This window comes from Hippichthys cyanospilos, chromosome 2 (assembly GCF_059441005.1).
Source record: "Hippichthys cyanospilos isolate Australia breed blue-spotted pipefish chromosome 2, RoL_Hcya_1.0, whole genome shotgun sequence".
Taxonomy (NCBI): Eukaryota; Metazoa; Chordata; class Actinopteri; order Syngnathiformes; family Syngnathidae; genus Hippichthys; species Hippichthys cyanospilos.
Genome location: NC_142370.1, coordinates 29,766,563 through 29,782,165, shown reverse-complemented (window position 1 = coordinate 29,782,165; position 15,603 = coordinate 29,766,563). Strand labels below are relative to the sequence as shown.

At 39.7% G+C, this 15,603-nt stretch overlaps 1 protein-coding gene across 11 annotated transcripts in view; it reads left to right on the top strand.

Moving 5' to 3' along the window:
• Nucleotides 1-15,603, top strand: part of kif1b (kinesin family member 1B) — a 64,474-nt gene that overhangs the window by 20,753 nt on the left and 28,118 nt on the right. For 5 of the 11 annotated variants that reach the window (XM_088438231.1, XM_088438225.1, XM_088438216.1 and 2 more), the window contains exons 7-23: nt 579-690; nt 1,082-1,159; nt 1,236-1,301; nt 1,446-1,463; nt 1,805-1,880; nt 2,201-2,279; nt 2,355-2,497; nt 3,749-3,790; nt 4,721-4,792; nt 5,676-5,809; nt 7,518-7,597; nt 7,788-7,863; nt 8,769-8,848; nt 9,774-9,880; nt 10,066-10,149; nt 10,261-10,441; nt 10,532-10,604. In XM_088438231.1, the coding sequence (XP_088294357.1) occupies nt 579-690; nt 1,082-1,159; nt 1,236-1,301; nt 1,446-1,463; nt 1,805-1,880; nt 2,201-2,279; nt 2,355-2,497; nt 3,749-3,790; nt 4,721-4,792; nt 5,676-5,809; nt 7,518-7,597; nt 7,788-7,863; nt 8,769-8,848; nt 9,774-9,880; nt 10,066-10,149; nt 10,261-10,441; nt 10,532-10,604 (1,501 nt within the window). Of the gene's footprint in view, nt 1-578; nt 691-1,081; nt 1,160-1,235; nt 1,302-1,445; nt 1,464-1,804; nt 1,881-2,200; nt 2,280-2,354; nt 2,498-3,748; nt 3,791-4,720; nt 4,793-5,597; nt 5,810-7,517; nt 7,598-7,787; nt 7,864-8,036; nt 8,091-8,524; nt 8,588-8,768; nt 8,849-9,773; nt 9,881-10,065; nt 10,150-10,260; nt 10,442-10,531; nt 10,605-15,603 lie in introns of all 11 variants that reach the window. The other 6 variants (XM_088438257.1, XM_088438181.1, XM_088438199.1 and 3 more) reach the window with 6 other exon arrangements.

The window sequence follows — 15,603 nt, the reverse complement described above, 5'->3', positions numbered from 1 at the left end:
AAAATCATCAAATTGCCAAAAGTAAGATTCTATCACATATCATCACATATGTTATATGCATTTGCATAAATGAAATGTGAAAAGTTGAAATGACCATAATGGACCCCTTTAAATTGCAAGTCGAAACACACCCTCCTTGCAAACCAAGCAAAATGTAGCCCTTGTTTGAAGTATTGAATGCTTCTCATGAATTGACTCACTTTTGTCACTTGCATTAAATTAGTGTCAATGTAAGTGAGCATTTGTGTCATTGTGCGATTTCCCGCAGGGAGGAGTGAACCTTGCCTTAATCGCCCTGTGCTGACTCAAAAGGGGTAGTCACAGGATGAGATATAGGTTTTACATGCCATGTTCGAGAAATAAGCCGACGCAGTGTGCATTGTGTGTTTGTGTCCAATGTCTTCATGGAATTATCCACCTCCGCCTTGCAGAATAATCACCCGTTTGAAGTCACTCCAGTAAAGCCCACAGATGACAATGTTGTGTGTAAAATAATTTGAAAGCTGAAAATGTATGTCCAAACAAAGCTTCATGGTGTTTGAACTAATATAATGGCAACCGTATCTCTTCGCTCATAGAACTGTGGCGGCCACCAACATGAACGAGACCAGCAGCAGGTCCCATGCGGTTTTCACCATTGTCTTCACGCAGCGAAAACACGACAGCGAGACCGACCTTTCAACTGAAAAAGTAAGCGACGCAAAAAACTCAAGATGCTTTTCTTGATGTTGCTGTGCCCCATATGGAAACTAAACTGAACCTTTTTAAAATGTATTTTGTTATTGGTTTGCTCATTGTTTTATAGGGTAAAAAGCCGAAGCTTGCAAAAGTTTGACTTTGGTTTAACAGAAAAAAATACTCAGAAAAATTACTGTTGAAATGCTGAAGCAAGACGATTGAGACAATTTCAAATTAAACGATAGCTCTTAACGATTACTCAAATATTTAAAAAGTTGATTAATTTCATAATCTATTCACTGTTGATTAATCTATTAATTTTGACACCTTTAGTTGTCATTGCAAAAGAAAAAAAATCCTCCATAGATCAATATCATTTTTAGCTTGTGTTCTTTTTTTTCAGGTCAGTAAAATTAGTCTTGTAGACTTGGCAGGAAGTGAAAGAGCAGATTCCACTGGAGCTAAAGGCACCAGGCTCAAGGTAAGACTCAATTTGTGCAAAACAGAATAACAACATAAATAGATTAACTTTTTTTTTTTTTTTCTTTTGGCCGCAGGAGGGTGCAAACATCAACAAGTCCCTAACCACATTAGGAAAGGTCATCTCTGCCCTGGCCGAAGTGGTGAGTGTTTTGTTTGTTTTCATTTTGCGTTTCTTTTCCCTCTGTATTAACCACGCCTTTTTGGAAAGATTACTTTTTTGCCTGGCATGCTGTAATATCTTTCCCTTGTCTTTTTTCTTGTCCTTGTAATACCTGCTTACACAGGATAATTGTACCAGCAAGGTAAAAAAAACAAAAAAAAACCTTTGGCAGCTTAATCATTGACTTCTGATTCATGTAGCTGACTGTCTCTTGTCACATGTAGTTATGACATTCTGCGATTTCATTTAATACATTTTTCACTACTATGTTGTTTACCTTTTTTCCCAACAGTTTGTTTCATCTTTTCTGTTAATGTAAGCTTTAGTCTCCAAATGGTCTTCAAATTCACTTTAAACTAGACCTCAGCGCATTCCAAGTGGCCATATATATTTTCATCGTGATGCGAAATGTTATGTTCTACTGGCATCACGAGTGTTTTCACAAATGTCCATCTGAAAAATCGATTTGCATTTTCATTTCAGAGCAAGAAGAAGAAGAAGTCAGACTTCATCCCATACAGAGACTCTGTTTTGACATGGCTCTTGAGGGAGAATCTTGGTATGATTATTAACACATTGGAGTGACATTTCTTAGCATCCTGGATGTGTTTTAATCAAAAATGTACACAATTCATATGAAGTGATGTAGAAGTGTTATATGAAGTGCAGAAGAACATTTCCCATCTGCTTTACAGTTCTCTAAAATCTCTCAGTTTCTTTGAGCCTGTTTTGTGCCCCTTTTGGACAAACAAAACTGAATATATCTGGTTAATCCATGTTATGAATATAAAACAACAACAACAATGGACCAGCATGTTTCTTAATTCAGAAAAATGACAAGGTGACAAGGTTTCCACATATTGTTTTTTTTTTTAATAGGTGGAAACTCCAGAACTGCAATGGTTGCAGCACTCAGTCCTGCTGATATCAATTATGACGAAACTCTGAGTACTTTGCGGTAAGATTCCCATCCTGCTGGACCTGGTAATAAATAATTCCAAAATATTGAATATTTACTCTTTGTGATTTCTAGCTACGCCGATCGAGCAAAGAATATCAAATGTAATGCTGTCATCAATGAGGATCCCAACAATAAGCTGGTGCGCGACCTTAAGGACGAAGTGGCTCGACTGAAGGAATTGCTGCGTGCACAAGGACTGGGTGACATCTTGGACAGTGAGTTTTACTCCGAATCACCATTCCACACATGCCTCCTCTTCTCTTATCACAACATATCAGTTGCAATGATTGTACTCTCCTACAACTGGAAAATATTATCAGTTGATCACTAATGCAAAAAGGTTTTCAATCTACCGTAATTCCCCAAATATAAAACACACCTGTGTAAATGACAGATCTTTAATCTGAGGGTCAACTCTTCATATTTTCTTATGATAATATCCGTAAGCTATATATTTGTTGTGGGTAAGGTTATGTGGCTAACAGATCAATGTTCCTCGAATGGGACCGAATAAAGAAAAAAAAAATCAAATTTATAGGACACACCCATATTTTTTGCCCTTCTTTGTTTAGGAAAAATTGTGTATCTTATATTTGGGAAATTACGGTAATTGCAGTTTCTTCCACATATAGTATCTCCCAGTTACAATGTTGTTTGAGTTTCAGTCACCAGATTCTTAAAATGTGTTCCAAAATAATCACGCGGGATGGGACGAGACACAAATTCCACTAGACAATATGTCTCCTGAGATTGAGTCCACGAAAATGAGACGAGATTTCTGCAAAATTTGTAATATGCTCTAAAAAAAATGCTGAATATAAATTTCAACAATCATAGTATATCATAGTCAACAATATTTGTCTTATATACATATATACAATATGTGTCTTAGCTGCCAATATTTTCCTTTTTTTTTTTTAACTGCAAAACCGAAATATTGGTACTTATTTGAAAGTAATCAGAGCAGCTAGTATTTTTCCTGTAGAGCTCCAGCTATTGAGTATTTTTGGTATTTAGATGAAGAATTTCCTTGGTTAAAAAAATAAAAAATAATATATATATATATATATATATATATATATATATATATATATATATATATATATAAACACAAACACAGAAGACCAAATAAAACGTTTACCTCGTATCATAAACAGCAGCCAAAAGAAAATAGATCTGCTGCCGAGCAATGACGAGAAATTTCGTGGTGTTCTAGTGTTGCCAGATCTTGTCCCATCCCTAACAATTGAAACCATGGAAATCTACATTTCTGCATTGACAATGAAATGTTTAATTCCAATACACGAGAGGTAACTTGCTCCTTCCTGACCGCATTAAACCAGACGTCTCGCTATTCGTTGTCGTCATCATTTTCATTCTCATTTTGCTCAGTAAATAAAACCTCTTCCTACCATTCTACCTGTTATGACTTTTGACCCCTTTCATCTTTTCCTGCTTCCCCCCAGTTGATCCTTTGGGGGATGATTGCCCAGGAAGTGGAATCAAATGTTTGTATATGTCTAGTTGTCATGCACTGTTTTTGCTGTTTGCTCTTTAGTAGTTAAGATAAGATTGCTTTGACACCTTAGCTCTATGGCATATATTAAACTAGGGCTGGGCGATATATTGAAGTCGGTAGGAGGGTTTTGTTTTGTTTTTCTTCTTCTTTCTTTACAACAACAGTATGTTAGCCATAACTTTTCTACAGCACCATAGCTGGAAAAATAGTGAATATTTTCTCACATTTTTTTTTAAATTCTAGATTATGGATGGTAATTTTTCAAAAGTGGATTTCGAGATGATTTATCACTTATTTTACAGTATAACTCGTGCATCCGATGGTTCAAAGGATTCAACGTGTTTGCAACCACAATTAAAGCTACGAGGCTTATGAAGAATCAAATTGTGCGGTTGATAGAATTCTTAAATATAGAAGTATAGGTGATACTTAAAGATCACAATTGGTAAATAAAACAACTCTCATTTGCTAACTATTATGCCCATCTGTTTTGTTGAGACTATGCTTAAGGCTCTCCTAATTTCAACTGTTGCTCAAGACAGCTAACTTGAATTGCTTTATTTCAGGTACATAATCCTTGATTCAATGTAGACAGAAAACATTTTTTGACGATCTGAAAGACTTTTCTCTAGCCATATCGTCCAGCCTTAATGAAACCGCTCCTAGCTTTGCATGAAAATGCCGAAAAGCTAAAGCTGATTAGACATGCAAGGCTTCCCTCGCTGTGCTGTTCTGGCCATGGTTAGCATGTGCTTGTCTTGATGAAATTGGCTAATTTTAGGGTCCCATTTGATAAGATCTTCTTTTCAGGCTATTCCCCCATAACCATCAGACTATTCATGTCATGTCATTCTATAACTCGCTATTTCCCTTGTCTTTGTTTGCATGTGTTTATTTTTTTACTAATGGTCCACTGCAGGTGACACTGCTCAAAACTTGACAATGCCACTGCTCGGTTGTCAAACTGAGGTTCAGAGCTTCAGACCAAAAGGTGCATTAAGTAGAAATTCCACAGTATGTAGCTTGACCAGATTTCACTAACCTAGAGTGAGCAGTTGGTTTGATAGTTTGCCCTTTGCTGTTTTCCTAACGCTTCTTTCCTCCTAACTTTTTCCTTGTACTAACATGTTTGAATTGTAAAGGTATTTAAAAAAAAACAAAATCTAATTTGGCTCTTGTAACTGACCAAGTTTTCCAAAGTTGGGTAATTTGCAATGTCGGATTTAATGCAAAAATGGTTTTTAATCAACCCTAATTAAAAAAAAAAAACTGTTTATTTTCTCGTTGGTTATATTTTCATTGGGATAAATTACTGTGCTTCTGGCATGAAATGATGATAAATGATAGCTTATGTGTGCTTATGCCTGTGTGAGATGAATTGCAGGCTGAACTTTGGTAGCATGTCATCAAATGTCATTTGTCCTCTCGACCTTGTTGCAATCTCAATCTGGCTCCTGCACTAACACTTATACAGGGAAAGCAGTTTTTGCACAGATAATAGTGAGTACAGAGGGCAAAGCGTAAAAGCAGATGGAAAAACCAACCCATTGTATCTGGAGTGAAAACTGCTTCTCTGTCGCTGACCCGATGTGTGTTTGTCTTAACCCGTTGGTACAACGTGTCTCACATTGGTCTTCCCTCCTTTTGTCCCCCTTCTTTCCCCGTCTCTGTTTCTTCCTGTTTCCTGGTTTTGTATTTCGTTCCTTTCATTTGATTTTTTTTGTCACCCGTCCATCCCGTCCCGGCCCACTTTTCTCCCTGTTGTTATTTCTCTTTCCCTCTTGGTGTCGACTCAGACCTCAAAGACATTCAGAACAATAAGAATAGATACTTGATAGCCTCAGAGAACCAACGCCCTGGCCATTTCTCCACAGCCCCTATCGGTTCCCTGACAGCCTCTCCATCCTCTGGCTCGCTATGCAGCCAGGGGGCTCTGCAGTCGGCCACCAGCATCCAGGAGCGCATCATGTCCACTCCCGGTGGAGAGGAAGCTATTGAAAGACTCAAGGTAAAGTTGGCCTGTGTGCATGCCATTGAAGTCTACAAGACAGTGGTTTTTGCTTGATTTTTTTTTTTGTTTTAAACCCCAAAACCCACACTTAAACTGCTTTCTTGTTTTAGGGTTTTTGAATACAATAGTATTATAGCACAATCTATAGGCAATACAAATTAGGGGTTAGGATTTGAGTACACATGGGTGGAGATTAGGTTCAGCGACGATGTTGAAAATTGGGGGAGTGCGTGTTTTGAAGTCTGTAAATGTGTGTAAAAGAGAGCCCTTGAGCTGCGAGTCCAGTCCAACCAACAATCTTAAGGCCACCTGATAGGGGGGGAAGAGGAAAGATTGTCGTAGTTTCACTAGTTTTTCTTCTCTAACTATTGGTCTCAACTCCCAATACAAGCAACTCTACAGTTCTAAAGTCACTTCAGAACTATGTGTGTGTAAAAGAGATCCCCACCTGATAGGGGGGGAAGAGGAAAGATTGTCGTAGTTTCACTAGTTTTTCTACTCTGTTGGTCTCGACTCCTAATACAAGCAACTCTATCGTTCTGAAGTCACTTTCAATCGCCAAGTCAAAGCACCTACAAACGACTTAATCACACTGACGTTGACATTGTCATACAGCACCAGTGTTTACTGGTGGCTCAGATTTCGTTGTAGTTGCATTTAGCATACATTAGCTGCAAGCTAGCAGTGCTCGAGTGCTCCCCATAAACTGACATGATAGACATACAGTACAGGCTAAAGGTTTGGACACACTTTCTCATTCATTTTTTGTTCTCTTTCGTTAGCTAGTTCTTGCCCTAAGAAGAAATTTAACTTTTGTCTATATTATGTATTAACAGTTTTCAAATAGGGCTGTCAGCTGCATATTAACAAACTTGACTTTTACACAACACATCTGATGGTCTCAACTCCATCGATAAAGCAAGAAATTTCGTTAACACTGATTTAGCACACGTGTGAATGGAAAACTATTTTGCGTGACTTCCTCTTGAAGCTTATTGAGATAATGCCAACATTGTGCAAAGCAGTAATCATACCAAAGGGTGTCTATTTACAACAGTATAAAATATAAAGCATGTTTGCGGTTTTCACTTTTTTTTTTTTAAGTAAATAACTCCACATGTTCATTCATAGCTTTAAAAGAAATATGTATATACAGCATCAAAAATTGGTAAAAGTATGGTCTTTTTTGTTTTTATTTTTTTAATTTTTTAAATCGATTCAAATTTTCTGAAGGATATCCTAATATCCCAACTATTTGATCGCTGCATTTGTAATTCAAATATGCACAATGCATAGTGGTATAGCTGACTTAAATCTGATGGTAATATTTATGGTATGTATTTTGAAAACACCATCAATCTACTAAGTAATATGCTCATATGACTGTTGATAGAGCAGTGCGAGCAACTGTCAGAAGCTGCAGTTGCCTTGACAACCACAGTGCCCACTCTCTGTGTCATCAAATGACGTCAAGCTCCAACGCAGATATGGAGGAAAGAGGACAAAAATAGCAACTGAGTGATTCCACTTTAGCTCCAGGAGTCAGGCACATACTAGTCCAAGGTGGCACTGTTTTATTTTAGTCCTTGTGATCCACGTAAACATGACTTGGAATCTACAGTAGAAGTGTATTAGGCTTTTCTTAACAAATCAAGAACAGTATATTTATTTACATCTGTACGTTTTCACACTTTTTTTTTTTTAGGAATCTGAAAAAATCATTGCAGAGCTCAACGAAACCTGGGAAGAGAAGTTGCGAAAAACTGAGGCAATCCGCATGGAGAGGTCCTAATCACACACTCAATCTGTCCACCAACCAAAGCATGCTAAGCTCTATTCACTCTTTGGTGCCATTGTCCTCAACATATTAAACACATGATGACATTTGTTGTCACTTGTGGACACAATCCAATTATCTTTACAGCGTGTTCTTCTGTTTGCATAGATTATACAACCTGCTGTGCCTTCTTTACAGGGAGGCATTACTTGCAGAAATGGGCGTGGCAATCCGAGAAGATGGAGGCACTTTGGGGGTGTTCTCCCCGAAAAAGGTAGCCTGGTCATCATCATGCACAAGCACAGACTGACATTAGTGGGATTTTACAGATGGGATTTTTGTGATTCACTCACTCCGCTCCATCTTTGCTTCCTCCTCCATCTTTTGTTGTTTATTTGAGCTTGGCTTTATTGGCACATTGATAATCTGCCTTCTTCATGTACTCAGCTCAGCCACGAAAGTCCATTTGATGAACAGTTTGATAGTTTTTCCACCAAAAAGGTTTGTCCATTCATGTCGGCAGAAAAAAAGAGACATCGCTCCCTTAGGAAGAGTAGTTGATTTCTGTCCCGCCCTCTTTTTGGGGACTGTAGTTCATTGATTTGAAAAATGTAAAGTCTGGTTCTATTTTTAGAGGATATTTCACTTGTCTATAGTAGCGTGGCCATCTCCTTTTCCACTGTGTTGTAACTACTACAACACAAACATTTCCTTTTGAAATGAAGAAAAAAGGAAAAAACCCTTAAAGTAGAATAGACTCTAGCGGACTTGTGCTACAATAGTGTCCTGACTTTAACCTCCTTTTGCCTCTTATGCACAAAAGTCATCTTTAGTCATCCGTTGCAATTATGTGTACGTTTTTCTTTTCACTGTTTTGTTCACATTCTATTGTCTCCATTCTTTTTCTTCTCATTCACTGCTGCTCCTTTGGTTAGCATTTCAATGAGAAGCCTTGTGATCTCTATACAGACTTTAATGGGGTCTTCTCCCCTAAGAAGGTTGGTTGTTTTACAGAGAACTGTCTTGTGGTAGCACGGATTAATCACTCAGAAATGTATTTACAATAGTCATGTATAAGCAATGTATAACAGAGAACTGTGGCCAACTAATCGACTTTACGATATACAATTTAGTGTTAGTGGGTCATCGATATTTATGTCTGTCATGTTTCTGCTGTAGACTCCTCACCTGGTTAACCTGAATGAGGATCCTCTCATGTCGGAGTGTCTGCTCTACTACATCAAAGACGGAATTACTAGGTAAACTTTGAGTGAGCAATATGGGGGGGGTCCCGATTGCGTTTTAAAACTTTTTAATGGAAGGAATAAACCCCAGAAACATCTATTGGAAGGCTTCATTTATTTAAAATTATTATTTTAAATCCTGTGGAAAAAATTAAGACCAACATAATGAATACATATCTTGTGTATAAATTTGTTAAAACAATTGTCCATTTAATTTGACATTAGCATTAAAAAGTTATTTTGTAATAAGCTAACTAAATTCATGCAATACAATTGTGATGCCATTTTCATTCTACAGCAAATGTAAAATGTGTTTTCAAAAATGTTAAATCCATACATCCATTCTAATGTACCTATTTATAAATACATTTTTCTAATATTTTCAAGTGTTCTCTAAAGGAACATCTTAAAATGGCTGCTACTAAAAATATTAACTTTCTACTGCTAAAAAATTGCTAAATAAGAGGATTATCAATTAAGTAATTTTTGTTTGTTTTGTAGACGTATCTCACAAAACACCCATCCAGCATTTTGCAATTTTTTTTTTAAGAACAATTTTTTTCAGATCATTGTACTGTACATGCCAGTGTCTACTACTTTACCCAGTGTTCCATAAAAGGTGTGAAACATGATGTTAGCCGTTTCATATTTCTTCTAAGTTAGTTTTCTCACGCTCTCGAATGCTGGAAAAATTTACACTTCAACTGCAGTATTCTTACGTCGCAAAAAGCTTTATTTTGCCTAATGGACACCAAAAAATGTGCTTTCCCTGAGTTTTTTTTTTTTTTTCAGAAAATTAGTAAAAGCAATAAAAATAAACTTGCAGATTCAGATTTAAGATAAAGAAATGTTAAAAATCCCATTATTTGCAGGTGACTTTTTACAGGAAATATCTGTCTGCAACTCATGAGACTAAAACTGGCCTCTGTAATGGTTTCAGGGTGGGACAGGCTGATGCTGAAAGACGGCAGGATATCGTCCTAAGTGGTGCTCATATCAAGGAGGAGCACTGTATTTTCCGCAGTGAGAGGAATGCCAATGGAGATGGTAAATCTCCGTTTGTTTAGCGAAATAGTGAAAACCCCTTTCTGTTTTAAAGACAAATTTAATGCCAATTTCCTGCAAAAGTCTTTATTGTCAAATGGTAAAACTGATGTCTGTTTATGAACTTTAGTCAAAAAAAAAAATACTGATTGAGTTCCTAACTGTCGCGCGCTGTGTTTCTGCCGAAGTTATCGTCATGCTTGTGCCCTGCGAGGGATCGGAAACTTATGTCAACGGGAAGCGTGTTGAGGACTCAATCCAACTGCGTTCAGGTATGTTCGTTAAAGTGGGCCAGTCTGTCTTTTAAAAAAAAAACAAAAAACAGAAGAAGCAGTTAAACTGTTCTCCCTTCTCATTTCTCCCACGCACCCAAACTCTTTCAGGAAATCGTATTATTATGGGAAAGAATCACGTGTTTCGCTTCAACCACCCCGAACAAGCCAGAGCAGAAAGAGAAAAAACGCCTTCGGCCGAGACCCCCGTTGAGCCAGTGGACTGGACCTTTGCTCAGAGAGAGCTGCTGGAGAAACAGGGCATTGACATGAAGCAGGAGATGGAGAAAAGGTGGTTTCAAATTAACTTGAGTCCATGGAAGAGACTCAGTCACCTATTTTTATTTTATTTTTTTTCATAACCGAAACTCTTTTTGGGTAGGCTTACCGAGATGGAAATCCTCTACAAAAAGGAGAAGGAAGAAGCAGATCAACTTCTTGAGCAGCAAAGACTGGTGAGTTCAAAGCAGCTGACGTTCCTACAAAGCTACAACTGAGTTTGAGCTGAGTTCTTTTTCTTTGTAGCAAGTGAGTGTTTTGAGGCATTAGTGTGAAGGATGATTTCCATGTGCTGGTCACAGCTAAAGACAGTTTTCCTCAGTGATACAACAAACTTGAGAGTTTTGAATTGTTTGTAGACAATTTCCCTTAAAATTGCCAAGTACTAATTCTCATGCTGAGCTCTGTGTGTGTGTGTGCACCAGTGCATGTCTGTTTTTCTTGCATGGGAAATGACTTTTGTATCTGATTTTCTTTAGCAATTTGAAGGACTGATTTAGATTGTGAAGCTTTCTCCTCTTTTCAAATCCCTGTTTCTTTTCTCTGATCTATAGTGCCTTTGAATCTTGCAAAACAGCTGTTACGAAATAGGGATGGGCATTTTATCAATTTTACTGGATAGGTTGAAGCCACTATCCCACTAAGGGGCAAACGTTGATGAGTGTTGGCCAAGCTAGCGGCTCTAGAGCTTGTCAGGTTTTGTTTAAGGTAGCAAATATTTCTTAGAACATTCTGCAACGGTCCTCGTTGTTCTGATACAGTCTTGTTTGTCATGTAGCAAGGATCTTTTGGAATATGTTCAAAAGCAAGAAAATCTTGAATATTGAAAGATTTCCTTGCTTTAAGCATCTATATCACTGAGATGCGAAGATTGGGTAGGGCTGACGAAGGTAGCGAATGTGCGTTTACGTCAGGGTTCGTTCAAAGTCGCAATTGTTTTCAAAACGTTCCTAAGACATTCTGAAAGAGACTCAACCTGTATCTTACTAAGAAGTGTGCTTTGGCCAGTGTCGGCGAAGGTAGGGGCTCTTTTTAACTTCTTAGGTTTCAATTGTTCTGAAACAGCCGTCATTTTTTTTTTTTCCCGTAAGGTGTTCAAAATGTTCCTGCGATAATTAATTACATTCTGAGATGTGAACATTTGACAGACTGTTGACAGACGTAGCAAATTCTCGTACACCATGCGTTGCGTAAGTGTATGCGAAAGTAGTGACTCTTAATTCCGTCAGGTGTCGGTTCAAGGTTGTAATTGTTGTTTGGTCATCCTTAAGACAGTCTGACGCAGTCTTAATTGTTTTTCATGTCGCAAGGAAACGTTGCACACAAAAACAAATCCCCTATCTCACTGAGAAGAGAACATTTGCCATTGTTGAAGAAAGTAATAAAAGCGCATTCATGTCAGGAATTCATCGGGGCTTATTCAAAGGCGCGAGTATTCTCAAGACATTCTGGACGGTCTTAATTGTTCTGAATCTATATTTTTTGTATCGCAAGGACGTTTTGATAAACATTTCAAACTACGTACTGTATACTGTAGGATGAAGGGATAGAGGCTTTTTTTTCGTGCAACATGAAAAACAATTAAGATCCTTTTAGAATATCTTAAAAACAATTGCGACCTTTTACGAAAGCTGTTGAGATCCAAAGTAATGCTACCTTCACAGGCACTTGCCAACTTTCAGTGGGATGGGGGCTTCATGGTTGTTCCAAGTTTCTTAAGCAAAAATATCCTCAGGTATAATTGAGTATGGTTTTTGAGAATCCCTCTCCTGACCGCTCTGGCCAGTTTTCGTTGTGAGTGTTTTATTGTGTATGCGTATTGCTTCTTGGACTAAAGCCAGTGCACAGGTGCTGAATGGGTGTCGCGGAACTTCACATAGCATACGCCATTTTCTCCCGCTTTTTGAGAGTAAACTAGTTCGGCAAAGCTGTGGAATCCATTTTAATTTCACACAGTCCACCAAATTCTCCACAGTCTGTTCATCAAATAATCATCATGTCCATCCCTAAGCATATCAAAATTTGATTTGAAAAAGAGCATTGCCTGAATCTGAATTTTTCTATGAGGCTGCTTTTGCATGGTTTATGTTAATTGCATGATTTCTTAACTCATTCATTGCTGGCTGTGGACTCAGTTGCGGGATTCTCTGTTGCGCTAGTGGACTATTAGGTGGCTATTTTTTTTCTTTGACTAGCTTAGATTTCTCGCTCTTGATTTTCATCTCTTCCAATGCAGTTGCTGATACGTTGACTGCATTGTAAACAGCAAAAACTCCTGCAGTGGTTTTTGACAGTGACAATGTGGTTTCTCATTGACTTCTTTGATCATCTGTGTTTGTGAATGTGACGCACCACGTTAAGGTTATCACTGCTCACAGCTGAATTAGTGAATCGCCATATTTACAGTGTCATCTCAGTTTAGGTCCAAACTCCCAGCGACAAAACCAGCTTGCTTGTTCAGGCCCTAAAGCAAGATCTAAAGCACTACACAAATCTACACCTAATGGTTGTGATCTGTAATGTTTTTGGGGTTTTTTTTTGTCTTTCAAAATGAGAAACTGCATTCCCTTTCCAACTAACCTTTCTTGTAGTGGATTAACAACCTACCTTGAGCACAACTTGTCCTCTCTCTTCTGGCTTTCTGATCAGCTGCAAGAACATGCTCTTCTAACACTCAGCTAGTACTAAAGACTCTCAAACCCCGGGGACTGAATGGGCAGTGCTTCCAAATCCAATCCAGGATCCTGCATGCCAGCCTGCCAAAAGTAGCATGTGTAGGACCCAACTTTGCAATTATGAAGAGGAATTTGACAAAACGATACAGATCAGCTTCACTCGGCAGCTTCTGTCTTCTGTTAAAATTTCTTTGCTCATCATTACAGGCATAATCAATTTGTACTTTTTATCAATATGCAACTTTGGGAGCAATTTTATTCAAGCTTGACGGCACATCAATTGAACTGTCAAAATTACAGCATTTTGTCAAATTATCCGTCTGTTCACCAGAGGATCTAAAAAAAACAATTAAAAACGCAAGAAAGTCAATGAAAGCCACGGTTTACTTTTTTTTTTTTGTTTTGATAAATTTGATTGTACACTGAGAATGATATGGTGCATGTTGCCATACATCTGTTGAAGTTATGATGTATGCAAACTATTGCGATAACATTGGTTCCCCCTAAAACAGGGGTGTCCAAACTTGATCCTCGAGGGCCGGTATCCTGCATACTTTCTAGGTTTCTTTCTCTGATGCATCTGATATAAATGAGCAGGATCGTTATCAGGCTGCTGCTGAGCTTGCTGATGAGCTGATCATTTGAATCAGAAGTATCGGTGAAAGAAACCTGGAAAACATGCAGGATACTAAAATCTGGTCATGAAAATATCTCGAGTTAAAGTACAACAATTTGAAGTTCCCATGTTGCATATTCTCACATTTGTATTCATCTTTTTTTTTTTTAAGCATCCTTCATCCTTTCTTTGATTTCCCATTGTAATTTCTTCTTTTTTTGGGGGGGACCATTTGGTTTGTTTCCTGTGTTGTTCTCTCAAGGATGGCGACTCTGATAGTGGGGATGACTCAGATAAGAGGTCTTGTGAGGAGAGCTGGAGACTGATCACCTCCTTGAGGGAAAAGCTACCCCCAAGCAAACTCCAAACCATTGTGAAAAAGTGCGGCTTGCCTAGCAGCGGTAAGAGAAGAGAGCCTGTCAAAATGTACCAGATCCCTCAGCGCCGCCGCATCACCAAGGACTCCAAGTGGGTGACCATCTCGGACTTGAAGATCCAGGCGGTCAAGGAGATCTGCTACGAGGTAGCGCTCAACGATTTCCGCCACACCCGTCAGGAAATCGAAGCGCTGGCCATCGTGAAGATGAAGGAGCTTTGCGCCAGCTACGGCAAGAAGGACCCCAATGAGCGGGACTCATGGAGGGCGGTGGCCCGGGACGTTTGGGACACCGTCGGGGTTGGTGATGAGCGTATCGAGGACGTCATCACCAACGGGTCTCGGGCGGGCGGGGTTGTCATGGACGAGCTCAAAGTGCACATTGATAAGCTGGAGGACATCCTGCACGAGGTCAAGAAGCAAAACAACATGAAAGACGAGGAGATCCGTGCCCTCAGGAATAAGATGGTGAAAATGGAAAAAGTCCTTCCGCTCATCACCCCCGAAGGCCAAGAGAGACCTCCCGGTGCAGATGCTCCTTCGAGCATAGGGAGCGCACCAGAACCCCAAGCGCCCGTGCCCGACGCGGTGAACGGGGAGTCCCAAGCAGTCCAGACCGCAGGAGATGATTCCACCCTAAAACGAGGCCACGCGCGTTGGATACGTCAGGAGCAGCTACGCCTTAAGAGCCTCCAACAACAAGAGATCTCCAAGCAGCTCCGCCGGCATGCCGGACCTCACCGCTTTATCCCCCCAGAAGATCGCAAGCTACGTTTCCCTTTCAAGAGCAACCCCAAACACCGCAACTCGTGGAGCCCTGGCACCCATATCATCATTACAGATGAGAAGGTCATTGAGCTCAAGGTCCCAAAAGAAGCCGTGGCGGAGGAGGACTCTGAAAGCCAGGACGCCGATGGACATCCTCAGGAAAAAATAGCTGCTTCCATCATCGAAGTCACTCCCCCTTTGCCAAGCCCATCGGTCCAGCGCCGAAACAAACATTTGGAGCACGGACTCAACGCTGGTCAGAGACAAAACTTTAGGAGCAGCTACCATCAACAGCCCCACGAACGAGGCCGCAGCAACTCTTTTAACCTCCGCCAGCGGCCCTCCGGTTCCAACGAGCACCTGCAGCAGCCGGAAGTCAATCGGAGGCACACGCAGACCTTCTACCAGCCTCGCCACTACCAGAACCAGCCTCTTTACCCCCAGCCCCACCTCCAACAACCTTGCCACTATAATAGCGCCATGTATATCGACGGGGGCTTCAATTCCTACCCGCAGTACCATCAGCCTGAGCATGCTAGCCAGCCAATCAACTTTCAGGCTCCTCCCCGGATCCGCAGGCAAATGTCTGCCCCCAATCTGAAAGCCAGCAGAGAGACGGCGGTTTAGGAATTCAATCATTTTTAGCAGGCAAAAACATTACAGATCACAACTGAGCATAAAAAGACTGTTGTTGGTTGATCCAAAAGTCTATGTATCATAAAAAATGCGATTGTACCCAC